This window comes from Thunnus albacares, chromosome 8 (assembly GCF_914725855.1).
Source record: "Thunnus albacares chromosome 8, fThuAlb1.1, whole genome shotgun sequence".
Lineage (NCBI taxonomy): Eukaryota > Metazoa > Chordata > Actinopteri > Scombriformes > Scombridae > Thunnus > Thunnus albacares.
This window is the reverse complement of record NC_058113.1, coordinates 34,451,646-34,467,605: the sequence shown is the minus strand read 5'-3', so window position 1 is coordinate 34,467,605 and position 15,960 is coordinate 34,451,646. Positions and strand designations below refer to the sequence as shown.

At 41.5% G+C, this 15,960-nt stretch overlaps 2 protein-coding genes across 6 annotated transcripts in view; one reads left to right on the top strand and one right to left on the bottom strand.

Moving 5' to 3' along the window:
- slc4a7 (solute carrier family 4 member 7) overlaps positions 1 to 15,960 on the bottom strand; it is a 57,707-nt gene that overhangs the window by 985 nt on the left and 40,762 nt on the right. For 3 of the 4 annotated variants that reach the window (XM_044358074.1, XM_044358072.1, XM_044358075.1), the window contains exons 14-24: positions 6,591 to 6,836; positions 5,515 to 5,620; positions 4,680 to 4,841; positions 4,474 to 4,587; positions 3,754 to 3,915; positions 3,408 to 3,659; positions 2,536 to 2,604; positions 2,201 to 2,374; positions 1,983 to 2,114; positions 1,671 to 1,762; positions 965 to 1,072 (exon numbers count right to left, since the gene is read on the bottom strand). In XM_044358074.1, the coding sequence (XP_044214009.1) occupies positions 965 to 1,072; positions 1,671 to 1,762; positions 1,983 to 2,114; positions 2,201 to 2,374; positions 2,536 to 2,604; positions 3,408 to 3,659; positions 3,754 to 3,915; positions 4,474 to 4,587; positions 4,680 to 4,841; positions 5,515 to 5,620; positions 6,591 to 6,836 (1,617 nt within the window). The remainder of the gene's footprint in view (positions 1 to 964; positions 1,073 to 1,670; positions 1,763 to 1,982; positions 2,115 to 2,200; positions 2,375 to 2,535; positions 2,605 to 3,407; positions 3,660 to 3,753; positions 3,916 to 4,473; positions 4,588 to 4,679; positions 4,842 to 5,514; positions 5,621 to 6,590; positions 6,837 to 15,960) is intronic. The other variant, XM_044358073.1, reaches the window with a different exon arrangement.
- On the top strand, positions 7,168 to 15,118 carry LOC122986744 (complement C1q tumor necrosis factor-related protein 4-like). Of its 2 annotated transcripts, XM_044358078.1 has the most exons (8): positions 7,168 to 11,074; positions 11,159 to 11,209; positions 11,526 to 11,654; positions 11,755 to 12,034; positions 12,674 to 12,762; positions 13,155 to 13,205; positions 13,629 to 13,757; positions 14,181 to 15,118. In XM_044358078.1, the coding sequence occupies exons 1-8, from the start codon at positions 10,936 to 10,938 to the stop codon at positions 14,462 to 14,464; spliced, it is 1,152 nt and encodes a 383-aa protein (XP_044214013.1). In that variant the 5' UTR covers positions 7,168 to 10,935; the 3' UTR covers positions 14,465 to 15,118. The 2 variants fall into 2 exon arrangements, with proteins under 2 accessions (XP_044214013.1, XP_044214012.1); XM_044358077.1 differs by having other exon boundaries at positions 7,168 to 11,209.

Sequence of the window (15,960 nt, the reverse complement as noted above, 5' to 3'; positions counted from 1 at the left end):
GTTCCAAAACCCTAGCAACCATGTTCCAAAACCCTAGCAACCATGTTCCAAAACCCTAGCAACCAAGTTCCAAAACCCTAGCAACCACCCCACGCCATCACAAACCATCTGATACCCATTTATACCCTAGCAACCACCTGGTTACCCCCTAGCAACTACCTTCAATATCCTAGCAACCGCACATTAATGTATTTCCCAACACCACCAAACACAAGAGCAACTACAGTAGGGCTGCGACTAACAGTTATTTTTATTATCAACTAATCTGCTGATTATTTTCTCCATTAATCATTAGTCTCTAAAATGTCAGATAACATTGAAACATGTCCGTTATAATTTCCTGCTGCCCAGGATGACTTCAAACAGTTTAAAACCCCAAAGATATAAAACAGAGAAAAGCAGCAAATCTTTACATTTGAGGAGCTCAGAAAATGAAATTAATTGATTAACAAAATAGTTGCAGATTAATCTTTCAGCTCTAAACACATAAAACCATAATAATAATAATAATAATAATACATTTTATTTACACAATACTTTTAATAGACGCTCAAAGATGCTTCACATAAATAAACAAATTGCAGTTACAACAACAACAACAGAACAGCAGGAGAGACACTGTGGTAAAAGTAGAAAAACTCAGTAAAAGAGAATAACACTCTAGCAACCAATTAGTAACACATTCACAACCACCCCAAACACCTTAACACCCCCCAACAACACCGTAGTAACCATTAATCACCAGGCAACTGTCTATTAACATCCTAGTAACCACCTTTAAACGTTGTAGAAACCACCCATAACATACTAGCGACTACTTATAAACACATGAGCAACAATAATCTCTTTGTTAACATCTAATAACCCCTTAGCAACCCCCTAGCAACAAGTGTCCCAGTCCAGTTAATCTCACTCCTGCTTTCTGCTGACAGTCACCTGTTGAGAGTAGATACAGTCTGTTTACCTGTTGCTGTATTTCAGAGCTTTGCAGCCGTCAGAGTTCATGGAAACTGATTTCCAGACGCCACTTTTGGCCATTTCGTCTGAGATGTTCACCTCCGATGGGTCACTGCTGCACAAAAACACACACACACACACACACACAAACACAAACACATTACTCTCTGCTATTATTATTATTACAGTTATTATTATTATTATTAGCAGTAGTAGTAGAATAGTTATAGTAAAACAAATGTATAACAGTAGAAAACATGACAGTGTTGGACTGTTTGTCGTAAGGCTGTAGGTGTGTTGATGGTTATCATGGGACTCGACCCCTGTATGATCAGCTGATAGTACTGAAGCTTTACTTTACATCAGGGTCAGTGAGCTGTTTTCATTTTTATTCATTTGAGAACAAATCTGTTTTTATTCCTTCATAGTTGTGTAAGTGATAGATAGTGATTAACTGATTTATGCATATTAGCTTCAGCTAAACACCTTACATCATATCTGTTGCTTATCAGTGTATAACAATGTTTATCTCTACAGTTCCTGTAGACGAGCAGCAGATTATTATCTGTTGTAGATTTAAGACTCATGATGATTTGATGTTAACTGTAAAAGGGGAAAGCTTCGTTTGGGGGACGGATATTTGTCAGGTTTGGTCCATCAGCTGCTATTTGCCCACCGCTGCAGGCTGGACGTGTGTTCTGTTGTCGACTCACCGTCCTTTCAGGTTTTTAATCGGGATCTTGAGGAGGTTGCTGCTGTCGTACGGCGGATTGCCATCAACCTCCTCCAGCATCCGCTGAGCATCCTGGAACACACACACACACACACACATACACGCACACACACACACACACACACACACACACACACACACACACACGCAGACACACGCAGACACACACACACACACATACACGCACACACGCACACGCACGCACACACACACACACACAGTGTTGGTGAGGAGACTGCACCACAGAGTCTGTTTTTTAAATTTTTTTAATGAGTCCAGTTTTGCGGCTCACCTCCTTCTCCTTCTTCTTCTTGTCGTCCTCCTTCTTCTTCTTGCTCTCTGGTATCAGGTCGTCCAGCCAGCTCAGCTCTCTCTTGGTGAAGCAGAAGTCCAGAAGCTTCCGGACGAACACCAGGGCCAGAACCTGCAGAGCACAGCGAGGAGGAGACAGGTTATTATGTTAAATAATCAATAACAAAATAAAACATGTCGTCTCTCGGTTCGTCTCACCATCATGGGGAAGATGACGGCGGCGGCCGAGGCCTTGATGACCCAGAGGACGATGAGGCAGGTCAGCTGCACCACAGTGAAGATGTGGACCTTCCACAGCGGGACGTAACGCAGGTAGATCAGGTCCGGCTGGTGTTTGGCCGGCATGCCGAACAGTTTAATACGGTCAAACAGCTGCAGAGGGACGGACAGATGGACGAGACGTCAGAGACTCTGAGACATTTTAACACAGACTGGAGCAGCAGAGACACTGAGACATTTTAACAGAGATTGGAGCAGCAGAGACACTGAGACATTTTAACAGAGACTGGAGCAGCAGAGACACTAAAACAGACCTGAATGCCTCTGAGTGAGGACACTCCCATGTAGAGGAAGACTCCGTACAGGACCGGCATTGGAATGAACTGAAAACCAGAAGGAAACATTAAAAATCACACAGTGAGACAGAAATATCTTTACACTCTTCTACAGACGTAAGAACATGTTTTTGATAAATATAAAATAACCATCATCACCATCAGTAAGCATCATCATTATTAGATCACTTCATAATTGATCGATCAGTCTGTAAAATGGTTTCAAGTAAATTAAAATTGCTTTTCATACATAAATAAATAAAAAGTTCTGTACATCACTCCAGTTTTCTAACGACAACAACAACCATCTAATAAAGCTGCAGCAACCACCTCCAACACTTGAAGCAACCATGTAACTGCATTATGTCTCTGTGTTGCATCTTTTAATTAGTAAATATCATACAGGACATTATGCTAAACTATCAGACACTCAATAATATTATAGTCTCTTTTTATTAATAACTTTCTCATTTTAGATCTTGTATATTTTGTAGGGTGACTTTGAAACATCTGTCCAGGGACTGCACATGAAAACTAACTCTCAGAGTTTATTAATGTGTTCTGTCCTTGTTACATAAAGCAATAAATAAATTAATTAATTAATTCCCAAACACCTTATCAACCCACCCAGCACATATTAATACCTTGGAAAACTCCTAGTATCCCCTAGCAACAACAATCAACAGCCAAGAAACCACAAATTAATGCATTCACCACCCCAAACACCTCAAAGGAGCAGTGTGCAGGATTTAGTGACATCTAGTGGTGAGGTTGCAGATTGCACCGACTGAATACCCCCAAACATCAACACTCAGGTGGTATCTGTCTCCGTGAGGACGGCGGTTGTTCACCTTGAGGACGGAGGTCATGAAGACGGAGCAGCCCATCAGGACGAAGATCATGAAGCCGGTGACTCTCTGCTCTCTGATGCCCAGGAACTTTGGCTGCTCGCCGGGCGCTGCACACTCCGACTCCAGCTTCAGACTGTTGACGTGGGAGATGGAGAGCACGGTCGCCGCCACGAACCACGGCAGACCCATGATGGAGCACACGCCCAGCATCACCGCCACCACCAGGAGGTCCAGGTGATAGCCACAGCCTTTCTACAACCGAAACATCCACAGGGAGGGGAGGTTAATCATCTGGCTGCTCCGTCAGAGACAAACCTGTCCTGCGTGAGCCGTCCGTCATCCTGACCTTCAGTTTGTTCTCCTTCCTGTTGACGATGACGGCGGTGATCTGCTGGTCCATGAAGATGAGGATGGTGCAGAGCAGCGCGGGGACGGCGGCAGCCAGCAGTGTCCACCAGGGGTTCGGTCCCAGCGGGGAGATCAGCCACCCACGAGTGTTGGATGTGGGCTGAACGGACAGAGAGAGACGGCAGAGTTACAACATTAAAGGATATGTTCAGGTCTGTCTTTATACAACACTGATGTCCCATCATGTACGTGAAAGGTTCTTGTTTGCTGTAACAGTTCCTTCTCTCCACACTGACCCTGAACGAGACAACACCGTAAGAGATGAGGGACAAAATCCACAGCTCTCGTTCCAGAGTTCAGCTTCAGCAGCCTCAGTTAGCTGAACTCGGTATCTTCCAGAGTTTCAGTCTGTCTGTGTATTCATTTACACCGAGCTCCTCGTCAGCTGTTATCAGCTCAACTTGTGACATTTTCTCACAGCTCCTCCTCTACTGAGCTGCAAATGGTGTATTTACGTCCATTTTAACAGCAATTAGCCACAACTTCCTTTCAGGATCTCTTAAAGGAAAACACATTTTTACCATCACTTGTTTCTTTCACAACACAACAGCGGTTTATTCCAGGAAGAGCGTTTAAGAACAAACAACAAACCCTCCTGACAGACGTTTTGATCGGCAATAAACACAGACCGACAGAAGGGGGGGAGGTCAGGTGTTACCTCGAAGCGGTCGGGTACGTGGAGTTTGGGCGAAGGAACTCCCACCAGATAATCCACCAGCACCATGATCATGATGGTCAGGAAGACGGCAAAGTCACTGATGGTCGATCGAACCTGCAGACACAAAACGTTCATGACTGAAATGTCGTCCAAGTTTTCTCTCCGCTCACATCTTGTGTGTGAATGATGGGGGCAGATAAACTGACCTTGGTGGGGAAGTATCGTTTGGTTTTGAACTGTTTGAGGAAGGAGGAGAGGAAGAAGGTGGTGAAGAAGAGGATGATGGACCAGAAGAGGACGTCGGGGGTGTAGGGACCTTCATGGCTGCAGGCCGAGCCGACAAACTCACCGTGTAACCTCTTACAGTCCTGCAGAGAGAGAGAGAGAGAGAGAGAGAGAGAGAGAGAGAGAGAGAGAGAGAGAGAGAGAGAGAGAGAGAGAGAGAGAGAGAGAGAGAGAGAGAGAGAGAGAGAGAGAGAGAGAGAGAGAGAGAGAGAGAGAGAGAGAGAGAGAGAGATTGTTCCAGTGAGAGCTGCAGTTCCTCTAATTTCCACCAGATTCTGCTGAGATCAAACTCCGACTGTATTGAAGTAAATGTGAAAACCTCCAACTTCTCTCTACAAATACAAAGTCAATAAAGCTTTCACACAACAAGTTCAGCTCTCAGCAGATAATTTCACTTCTCCTGATGTCAGTCTGAAGGGAGACTTTCCGAATAAATGTTCAATTAAGGAAATATAAAGTAAGAAAGGTTAAAAGTTTATGTTCAAACAAGCTGTATCTGCCAGCTGTTTGGTGGGAGTTTTTCTAATCTTATTTGTGTTTCATTCTTCTCCAAAGTGCCCTTAATCTCTCTTTAACCTCAACAGCCACCGGTTATTATACTTAAACCCATCTTATAAAACAAGCAGTCTACTTGTTTATGAATATAACTATTGTTAAGAAAAGAGATAAAAATCTGTAGATATTTTTCTTGGATCTGCTGCCGTTTCTTGCAGAAAACATCAGAACATGTGATGTGTTATTATGTTTATATCAGACCTTGACACCCAGCTGATCCCATGAGATGTTGTTTGCGCTGTAGCCGTTTTCGTTCCAGATCTGCAGGGTCTCAGCCGAGGCGTTGGCTGGTTGAGAACACTGACACCTGAAACAGAACAACAGTTTAAAAAAAAACTAAAACACCAGAGACAGAAAACTTCTTCTAATAGTGTCGATGAAAACTACAACGAAAAGGACTCGTTGACAAACTTTTTCTCATGATAAGACTAAAAACTATAGAAACAGTAACCTTTGAAAATGAGAACTATGACGAAATGTTTTGTATTTAACTGAACTGTAAACTGGTGGTGATAGCTGTAACTTCGTAATGTTTACAGGACATAATTAAAAATGCTCAACAAAAACTACAATAAAATGTCTTTAGTTGTTGTTGTTGAATATAATAAAATCAAAGAAATAAAATTTGACTAAAACTTTTAACATTTTTGTGAAAAGACTTTGATCAGCCGCCATGATGAACGCTGCTCTACTGAACCTGATGATTGATTAGATTATTAGATTATTAGTCCAGTTATTGATTAATTGAACCATTTAGATTTTAATCAGGACAAACTTTACATTTTTACTCCACTACTGGTGAGATTATCAAGAAGTTACTGGGTAACAATGTTAAGTACAGGCACTAATGTGAACTAGATGAGTCATTTTATCTTCAGAAAACCAGCTGAGTTTAGCTGAAAATGTTTCTCCAAATCACAGGTTTGGAAGAGAACTCTGGACGTTCCTTCACAACAACTTCTTTTTCTTTTCACATAGAAATGAAACTGTGAAGGTGCTTGGTAGAAACATCTTAAAAACTAAAATGACAAATCAAAATGTCTGAAGCTCCTGAACCACGGTGACTATTTGCATAAATACAGACACATTCTTCGACTTTTGTAAAGAATGTGGTTGATAAATACTAAGGAACTCCTGCTCTGGAGATTAATTCATAGAAAATAATCCCAGTTTAAACTCCAATCCAAATATTGGTCAGAAAAATTGCAATTACATATTTTCCTTGAATCATTCAACCTTGATGTTTACGGCGTCCCTCCCTGCTGTTGCGGTCTTACGTGTAGAAGGTGAGGTTGTCCAGGTGGTTCTGCATGTTGATGGGGAAGGACTCCCCGAGGTGGACCAGCTTCTCCAACGCCTCGTAGATGAAGATGATGCAGATGAGGGCGGCGAAGGCCTCCTCGGTGAAGCGTGTGATGTAGCAGACCAGAGAGCTGGCGTCGGTGGCGACCAGCAGCAGGCAGAGGAAGGCCGTCCAGAGGCCGATACTGGTCCGCAGGGACAGGTAGGACAGGCTGTAGTCGCTGAGGACAACAGGAGATGAAATTCACGTCATATTTTTTCCACGTTTTCTCTTCTAACCTTTGGACAACAGAGACGGTGACTGTGATGCAGCTCTTAGCAGCACCAACAACTTTTTCAGAGCCCAAAGTGACGTCGACCAGAAGTCTAAAAGCCTTAAATATTCAGTTTTTAATCATATAAAACAGAGAAAAGGAGCAGATCCTGATATTGGAGAAGCAGACACCAGAGACTGGCATTTCATTTGATTGACTCAGTCAGTTAAATCAATCATCACAATGGTTACAAATTAATTTCATGTTGTTCATCTAATTGATTAACTGATTGTGCGGCTGCCTGAAAGGAAAAAAAATCAATGAGGATCATGAAGTTTACAGGATTTGTAGTTTATGATTATGTAATTTAATGATCAGGCAGGTTAAAGGCATTAAAATGACTCCCACAGAGTCACAGAACATCCCTGCTGGTGTTTGTATTAATCCTAAACATTCACAGTATGTTCAGACAGTCCAGTCGGTTTACTGATATGAGGTCCTGACCACTGAAGTAACCAATCAGAGAGCAGAATGTTAAGTAACTGAACCCTAACATGATCAATACTCTCCCTACTGAACTGTACTGAAACTGCAGTTCAGATGATTCTGGTTTCAAACCAGATGATGAACTGATGATCTGAGCAGACACAATATGAATAAAACTAATCTATAGATTATTTTAAAAGATACTCATTTCATTGTTTATGTGTCTTTACATTTGAATCCTGCTGAAGAATCTGAAGAATCTGAACGTCTGAAACCACAGAGAGGAAAGAGGTCAAAGGTCCCAACAGTTAACAAAACGCTGGAAAATATAAATACTGTTATGAAATTTAGAGAATGTCAGTGACAAAGACTGAAGCGGCATTTTGAGTCCATATGGATTCACCAAAGGGAGAGAAATTGGAGGATTTATCTTGTAATTATGACTTAGATCTAGTTTTCTCTGTTTGTTCAGCTCGAACAAGATGCTTCATGTAGACAAACTCATACATCAGCTATCAAAATTCATAACTCTATTCTAAATATTACGGAACCAAAAACATTTGTGAAAGCATCTCAGCTACGAGAGAATTATTATTGGCTTCTGGGGGAGGCTGATGAACTGAACTCAGTCAAATGATGTAACACTATTTGCTCAACCTACATAATTCGGGTCTATATGGGTAAATCAGGTCACTGCGGGTCTTTCAGGTCAGCAGATACTGGATGACTGAGGTTCGTCTTTTAACGACATCAGCAGGTTGAAACTGTTGAACAGACGCTGAAAGATCAGTGAGCTCAAAAATATGACGACGTGTGATCTTTATGTAGAATTTAAACAGGAGATTAAATTGTTAAAGTATCTGTTGCATGAAAAGCAGAAGTAGAGAGATGCTGTCTGTATGTTTAGGTGAGGACAGCTGTTTGTTTGAATGTGAGAATGTAAGCATGATGAATTTATAGAGAAAATTACTTGACAAAGTTAAAATTATTTAAACGGCTCATCTATGTTTAAAATTACAATCAGAGAAGCCAAAAGTTATTTGTAACGTCTTTCCTTTGTTTAGGTAACATTTGTTGTACTTTATCCATGTTGTGTTATTACTATACTGTAAGTTCTGTTATGTAATAAAGCAGCAATAAAGTAAACGTTTGCCGTGTCAATACAGCTGGAGTTTCTAATGAGGTCACAGAATATTTTGTAACACTGTTATCTAATTATGAGATATTATATGATATTATATGAGTCATTATTACAAGGTAAAGCCTCCAGATTTTCTTCTTTGGTGTTATGTGCTTTCATAAACCTGCCACATGTGAAGAAACTCAAAATGCAGCTGGATCACAAAAGTCAAAACTACACTGCAGCTCGGCCTCCTGCAGACCTACTACCTGCCTGTCGGACTCTACCTACTGCAGACCTACTACCTGCCTGTAGGACTCTACCTACTGCAGACCTACTACCTGCCTGTAGGACTCTACCTTCTGCAGACCTACTACCTGCCTGTAGGACTCTACCTACTGCAGACCTACTACCTGCCTGTAGGACTCTACCTTCTGCAGACCTACTACCTGCCTGTAGGACTCTACCTACTGCAGACCTACTACCTGCCTGTAGGACTCTACCTACTGCAGACCTACTACCTGCCTGTAGGACTCTACCTACTGCAGACCTACTACCTGCCTGTAGGACTCTACCTACTGCAGACCTACTACCTGCCTGTAGGACTCGGCCTACTGCAGACCTACTACCTGCCTGTCGGACTCGGCCTCCTGCAGACCTACTACCTGCCTGTAGGACTCTTCCTGTAGGACTCTACCTCCTGCAGACCTACTACCTGCCTGTAGGACTCTACCTCCTGCAGACCTACTACCTGCCTGTAGGACTCGGCCTACTGCAGACCTACTACCTGCCTGTAGGACTCGGCCTACTGCAGACCTACTACCTGCCTGTAGGACTCTTCCTGTAGGACTCTACCTACTGCAGACCTACTACCTGCCTGTAGGACTCTACCTACTGCAGATCTACTACCTGCCTGTAGGACTCTACCTCCTGCAGACCTACTACCTGCCTGTAGGACTCGGCCTACTGCAGACCTACTACCTGCCTGTAGGACTCTACCTCCTGCAGATCTACTATCTGCCTGTAGGACTCTTCCTCCTGCAGATTAACACTACAGAGCTCAGCTCAGCCTTCTGCAGGTCTGACAGAGCAGAGGAAACTCAGCGTTATACATACAGAACAAATGAGGATCAGAGTTAAATACTGACATTCAGATGAAGAACGGTATGGAACGTGTGTGACACAGTGTGTACTGCTACTAACTCATGAGTATGGAGAGAGTTTGGTTGGAAGAATCTAACTCAGTTCTTCTTCTTCACACAGCAGATCAGAAGCAGACAGTTGAACACCTGGAGGCTCTAAACTAACGTCTTTCTGGGATCATGTAGATGCAACTATCAGAGACATTATGGGACTTCATAGGAGCTGCTGTTCTCGTGAACACTGAGGAGGCAGAACAGAGAAGAGATGGAAATTCTGCTTATAGCCAGAAATAATATCTATAAATAGAAACTGAGAGCTGGGAAATATGGATCATTTACATAAACATGATGCTGTTAGAATACAGAGAAACTGGAGAAGAGAACGTATTGTTGTATTTGTTCAGCGTTGTTTGGTGTTATATTGTGCGTCTGCTCATGCTGTTGAGTCCAGAGCTGAAAACACAATGACAATAAAAAGTATTAAAAGAAAAAAAAAAAAAGATAACTGTTGACTAATTGTGAATATTTTTTGCTCTATAAATGATTAAATCAGCTGCGTTTTAATAGTTGCTGATAGCTCTGTGCGTGTCTTACTGGGTCATTACTGGTAAAATGTGCCTCCCAGTGTCGTAATCTAGACTGGTGAAGGAGGGGGTTCGGCCTTACTGTTCAATGACTGTTCATCTGGACTATTGGAATACTTAGAGTTCTTGTCTTTGGATACTCCTGTGGATTATAATTTTGTTGCTGCTTGGAGAGAGAAGTAAAGCATCAGAATATTTTATTTGACTGTGTGGATTCCTGAGTAATCTGAGATGGATGCACAGCAGGAAGTTACGACACAGAAACGCATCAAAGCAAAGAGACAAACTAAAGAGAACCAAGTGGCTCAAACTAAAACTGTAAAAACTGCCATTGAACCAACTTTGCTGCAGCTACTGTATGTGAAGTATCGTAGCCCAAAATGAAGCTCACTATATTTGATATCTTTGGATTTTTCCAAAATGATGCTACTAAAAGCATCTCAGCTCCAAGAGTCCAAAAAGAAAGAACATCATAAACAAGATCTCAAAAGGTTCCAGCTGCAGAACGCTGCTCATGTCTTGTTGTTTAGTGTGATAAACAGACAGAAAGTGATGCAGCTCTGCAGGACAGAGTCTCCCCGCTGACCTGGATTCAGAGTTATCAGGAGTCTGGATCTCGACCTGGATCAACAGAGTCAACACGGACTAATCAGCTGAGGCCAAAGACCACAGAGAGCTTTCTCTATAAGAAGCGGCAGCCTCTCCGTCCTCCTCGTCTCATCCTGTAACTCGTGATGTCTCTGCGACTCTCCGTCCTGCTGCTGCTGACCCTGGCCTGCCTGGCCCGGCTCGGCTCGGCTCAGCCCCTCGACAGCCGGGCCGAGCTGAAGAAGGTCCAGACCGCTCTGGAGGAGCTGAAGGCGGAGAGACGAGGTAACGCTCGGCTCACACCCGACTCGACTTACGGGACAAATTTCATTTATATTTTTAACGTTATTTCTCTCTTCTTGTTCACAGCGATGGTGGAGCGTCTGGAGGCGGCTGAGAGCGAACTGAAGAGAGTCAGAGGTGAGAAATGTCAAGATAAAGGTGCAAAGACACAGAAACTAACTGTAGATTTTCTAGATTGATGATAGAGAGATGACTGTTTGATTGATTTGCTTTTGTTGTTCGAAGTTACATTTCCAGATCTAACTTAACGTGTTATAAGCTTCATGGATCTGTCTCTTTTCTTTATTTGTATGTATAAAAATTAATTTATATGTGCAGACCAGAAAACATTCTAACATTAATTCTAACACAGCTGTAACAGATGCAGATTATCTCAATCCACTCTGGATTCACAGTGTTTCATATTAGTCAGAGAGAACTTTTGTTCCTACAGAAACTCCTAAAGTTGCGTTCGCCGCCTCGCTGGGAGGAAACGGCCTCCAGAAGACGACGTCTGGGAACAAAGATCTGATCTACAGGGACGTCCTGACCAACGTGGGCGGGGCTTACAACGCTGAGACAGGTGAGATAAAGCGGCAAACCTGTGAAACACCAACTGTCTTTACCACTATTTACTATCACAAACCCTTATCGGTGGTTCACTCGACTAAATCCTCCTCCAGGTGAGTTCAAAGCACCCATTCGTGGCGTCTACTACGTCCGTTTCACCGCCAACGCCCCCACCGAATTTACCATGAGCGCTGTGCTCTACAAAAACAACGCCCAGATCCAGCTCATCACTCACGAGCAGCCGTCCGGCGAGGGCAGCGACACGGCGTCCAACGGCGCCGCCCTGCTGCTGGAGAAGGGCGACAAGCTGAAGATGGTTCTGTGGCACAACACTCAGATCTGGGACAACAACAACCATCACAGCACCTTCAGCGGCTTCCTGCTGTTCCCCATGTGAGGAGCAACATCATTAAAATCACATCAATCTGATATTACAACTAATACTTAATAGATAATAACCTTTATTAACACTAAGGTAATAAAAAAAAACAGGACTGAACATTTTCATTAACATGAAGAAGTTCTTAGACCCTTGATTCAAATACGGAAAAACTTTACTGGTAAAAATGAAGAGAAGCATTAGATGATGTGAAACTACAAAATAAAGGTCTGTTTCTCAGGACAGAACCTTCACCAGCATCAGCAGCAAGGAGGAGATCAATGCTCACCCTCATAACTCAATAATAATAATAATAATAATAATAATAATAATAATAATAATAATAATAATAATAATAATACTCATGTCTAAATGCACGCTGCCTTATTTGAGCATTTCTGTCATGATTTTGATGTCCAGACCAGAAACACTGTGACATCTGACACAGTCATAAATTAGCTCGTAAATTTAACTTCCAGAAACTCGCCACAAGAAAACGTAGTGAACGTTTGTTTCCATCCGCTGCTGTTGTGTCGGTGACATTAAAGCTACTTTTACTCTTCAGACAACAGGAAACACTTTTCATTTGAATCTTGTTTCTACTCAAACTCATTTACTGAGTCCTAAAGATGTTTGTTTTTGTGTCTTTGAAGGGTCGATGAAGCTCCGAAGGAGTTTGATGTTGAAATTGAGCTGAAGGTTCTTCAGGAGTCGCTGAAGAAGCTGCAGACTGAGAACCTCAGTGAGTCTGTTTGCATGACGCAGACACTGAACTGCACCTCGACTCATCTTTATAGCTTCTCATTTAGTTTATAGTTTATAGTTTCCATATTTCTGCTCAGTTTTGTGACGTAAAATATCTCATGAAAAGTGGTTTAAGAGTATTTATCGTCTGAGACTTTAGATTGTATTTCCTGCTCTGAAAGGTCGTTTCCACGTTATTAATTATAATTTCTGAAGATGTTTTGTGTAAATATCTTCTGAAAGCAGCGCTGATGTTCATAATCTTTGTCTGCAGCTATGAACCAATTTCTGGGAAATTAAATAAAACGTCAAATGATGTTATTTTCCAGGAGAATCTCATAAAAATCTGAAATACTGGAGATGATTTGGAGTCTTTCTGTGTTTTTCTAGGTGTGGAGGAGAGACTGAAGTCCACAGAGAAGCAGCTGAAGGAGATGAGAGGTCAGATACTGTTGGATTTAATAGCAGCAATAAATCAAAAGCACAAAACAGAGAACTTCATCCTGGTAAACATAAAGCTGCTGACGGTGGAGCATCAGCGCCCTCGTGTGGTTATTTTAGCTGCTTACAATAAATATCAGCACTTCAACTAAAACTACATCATTTCAGCTGCTGTTAAAAAGCTGATGAAATGTTTCTGCTACGTATTATTATTATTGTCTATATTAAAGTTTGAACAGTAAACATAAAGGCTGGATGTATTGCTGCAGGCCTGTGCAGCATTTAAAGGCTGTTTATTTAATCAAATATTAGAAATATTTGAATATTTCAACATTTGTTTCAATCTACTGAAATTCCTTCATCTTAAAAGTCAAAGTAGCAGCACTTTAAATGATCTTCCACCATGTGTTTCCATGTCCAAAGATGTACCAAAGGTGGCGTTCGCCGTTTCTCTGGGCGGTAACGGCCTTCAGAAGACGACGTCAGGAAGCCAGAAACTCATCTACAAAGACGTCCTGACCAACATCGGACAGACGTACAACTCAGAGACCGGTCAGTGATACCACTTCCTGTTTGCAGATGTTTTTAGAGAATAAAAGCACTACAAAATGTTATTTTCCACCAAGGAGGGAAATGGTCATAAAACCTGTTTTATCGGTTTGTTTTCACTCTTTTGATTAGAAATACTAATAAAAAGAGAAAGAAATGTTTCAACTGTGACTCAAAATGTCAAAGAACTTTTGTCTTTAAGGTCTTTAAGGTATTTTTATATCATATCTATGATTTTAATCTGAGAAATTAAATTTCACTAATTAATTTCAAATGTTTCCTGTTTGACCAGGTTTGCATTTTTAAAGCTACATTACAAAACAAACACTAAATAACAACTAATAAGGGCTTTCTGGAATTTTTTAACTGTAATTTGTCCCTCCTGACCTGCCATACCTCACTGTTTATTAACTCTTCCTCCTCCAGGTGAGTTCACAGCACCTGTCCGTGGCGTCTACTACGTCCGTTTCACCGCCAACGCCCCCACCGACTTCCCCATGAGCGCCGTGCTCTACAAAAACGACGCTCAGATCCAGCTGATCGCCCACGAGCAGCCGTCCGGCGAGGGCAGCGACACGGCGTCCAACGGCGCCGCCCTGCTGCTGGAGGGAGGCGACAGACTCTCGCTGAAACTGTGGCACAACACTCAGATCTGGGACAACAGCAACCACCACAGCACCTTCAGCGGCTTCCTGCTGTTCCCCATGTGAGGAGCGACGTGACGCCGGTTCACCGAAAACCAACACGGAACCAGAACTGGATTACAGACTCTTTCCTGACTCACCTCAAAACTACCATCAAGACTTCAGAGGATATTTCTCTTGGTTGTTTTCTACTTTTGAACAAAAACAATCAAATATTCTGACTTGAACTTCATCCTCTGACGTTCTCCTTTATGTTTCACATTAAAGAGATTTAGATTTGGAAAACGTGGCCTCACAAACCGTCTGATACACCAGAAGCTGCTGAGTTCATTTACAGATTTATGCTGTAAAAACTTCTGAAACTGTACTGAAAGAACGAACCGAGCAGCAGCTGCAGGTCTATGGAAGGTTTAAAATGACAACATGAAAACAAATAAATAAACTGAAACACGGCGCACGTTGTTATCTGTGTTTCCTTTTTATATATACACACACGTTTACTGTGTCATAATCAAATGAAAAACATGTTGAATGACAGTTATTTAGCTTTTTGTCTCTGCACATGGCTCCGCCCCCGAGCTGTGATTGGACACTTGATTAATTTTTATTTCTCCGTCCTCGGCTTCATGAAAACTAACAGCAGCTCTGCTTCGTTTCCTGTTGTGATTTGATTTTAATGTTTAACTCATGTCACCATGAAAAAACAAAATCATTCATTTATTAAAGACAAAAAGCTGAATACTCTTAAAGGGAAAATACATAAAATAATATGGATTGTTTTTCACTTTATGTCTTTGTTTGATTTGCTTTTATTTAGACAGTTTTAATCTTCTATAAAGTAAATAAACTGTTTCCAAAAGACAAATGAAGCAATCGATCGATCGATCAGCTGATTCTGCAGGTTCGGCTCCGGCTTTGATTTGATTTATTTTCATATGAACTTTTTTCTCTTCATTTCTCTTTGACTTTGTTGATCCTTGTTTCTCCTGTTTTAATGATCCAAAGTCATAAACTAAACCGGAAATATGACAAATATGTTCAGTTAATAAGATCACGGCTGCAACTCGATGAGCAGATGAACCGTTTGTTGTATAAAAAATATCAGAAAATAGACAAAAATGTCTGTTACAATAAAGCAGAAGTCTTCAAATGTCTTGTTTTGTCCGATCGACAGTTTAAACCTGAAGATGTTCAGTTTACTGTTATAAAATCTTCACATTCGAGAAGACAAAGACAAAGTTTAGTAAATACTTTTCTCTAACTGAGAAACAATTAAAACATCAGAAACTGTCCTTTTCTGATATTTCTGATGTGGATGCAGATGCTGAAAGCTCCTCTGACGCGTTTTCCTGGAAGAATGAAGAATGATATAAGCTGGTGGGAAATGGAGCAGGTTTTATGTAAGTGTTACAAAACACTTTTTCATCTGAAAAAAGCTTTTTAATCCTCAGACGAACAAATAAAAAAACAACCAAAAAAAAAAATAAAAGCTTATGAGCACAAATGTACAATCCGCCCTGAAGTCAATTACACAGCTGATCCCGAATTCACAGTAATCTGCG

Excerpts from the sequence above, each read along its gene's own strand:
- LOC122986744 (XM_044358077.1), top strand. The coding sequence starts at position 10,936 with ATGTCTCTGCGACTCTCCGTCCTGCTGCTGCTGACCCTGGCCTGCCTG. Across the intron at positions 11,210-11,525 it reads CGAACTGAAGAGAGTCAGAG|AAACTCCTAAAGTTGCGTTC; the intron begins GTGAGAAATGTC and ends TTGTTCCTACAG. Across the intron at positions 13,758-14,180 it reads GACGTACAACTCAGAGACCG|GTGAGTTCACAGCACCTGTC; the intron begins GTCAGTGATACC and ends TTCCTCCTCCAG.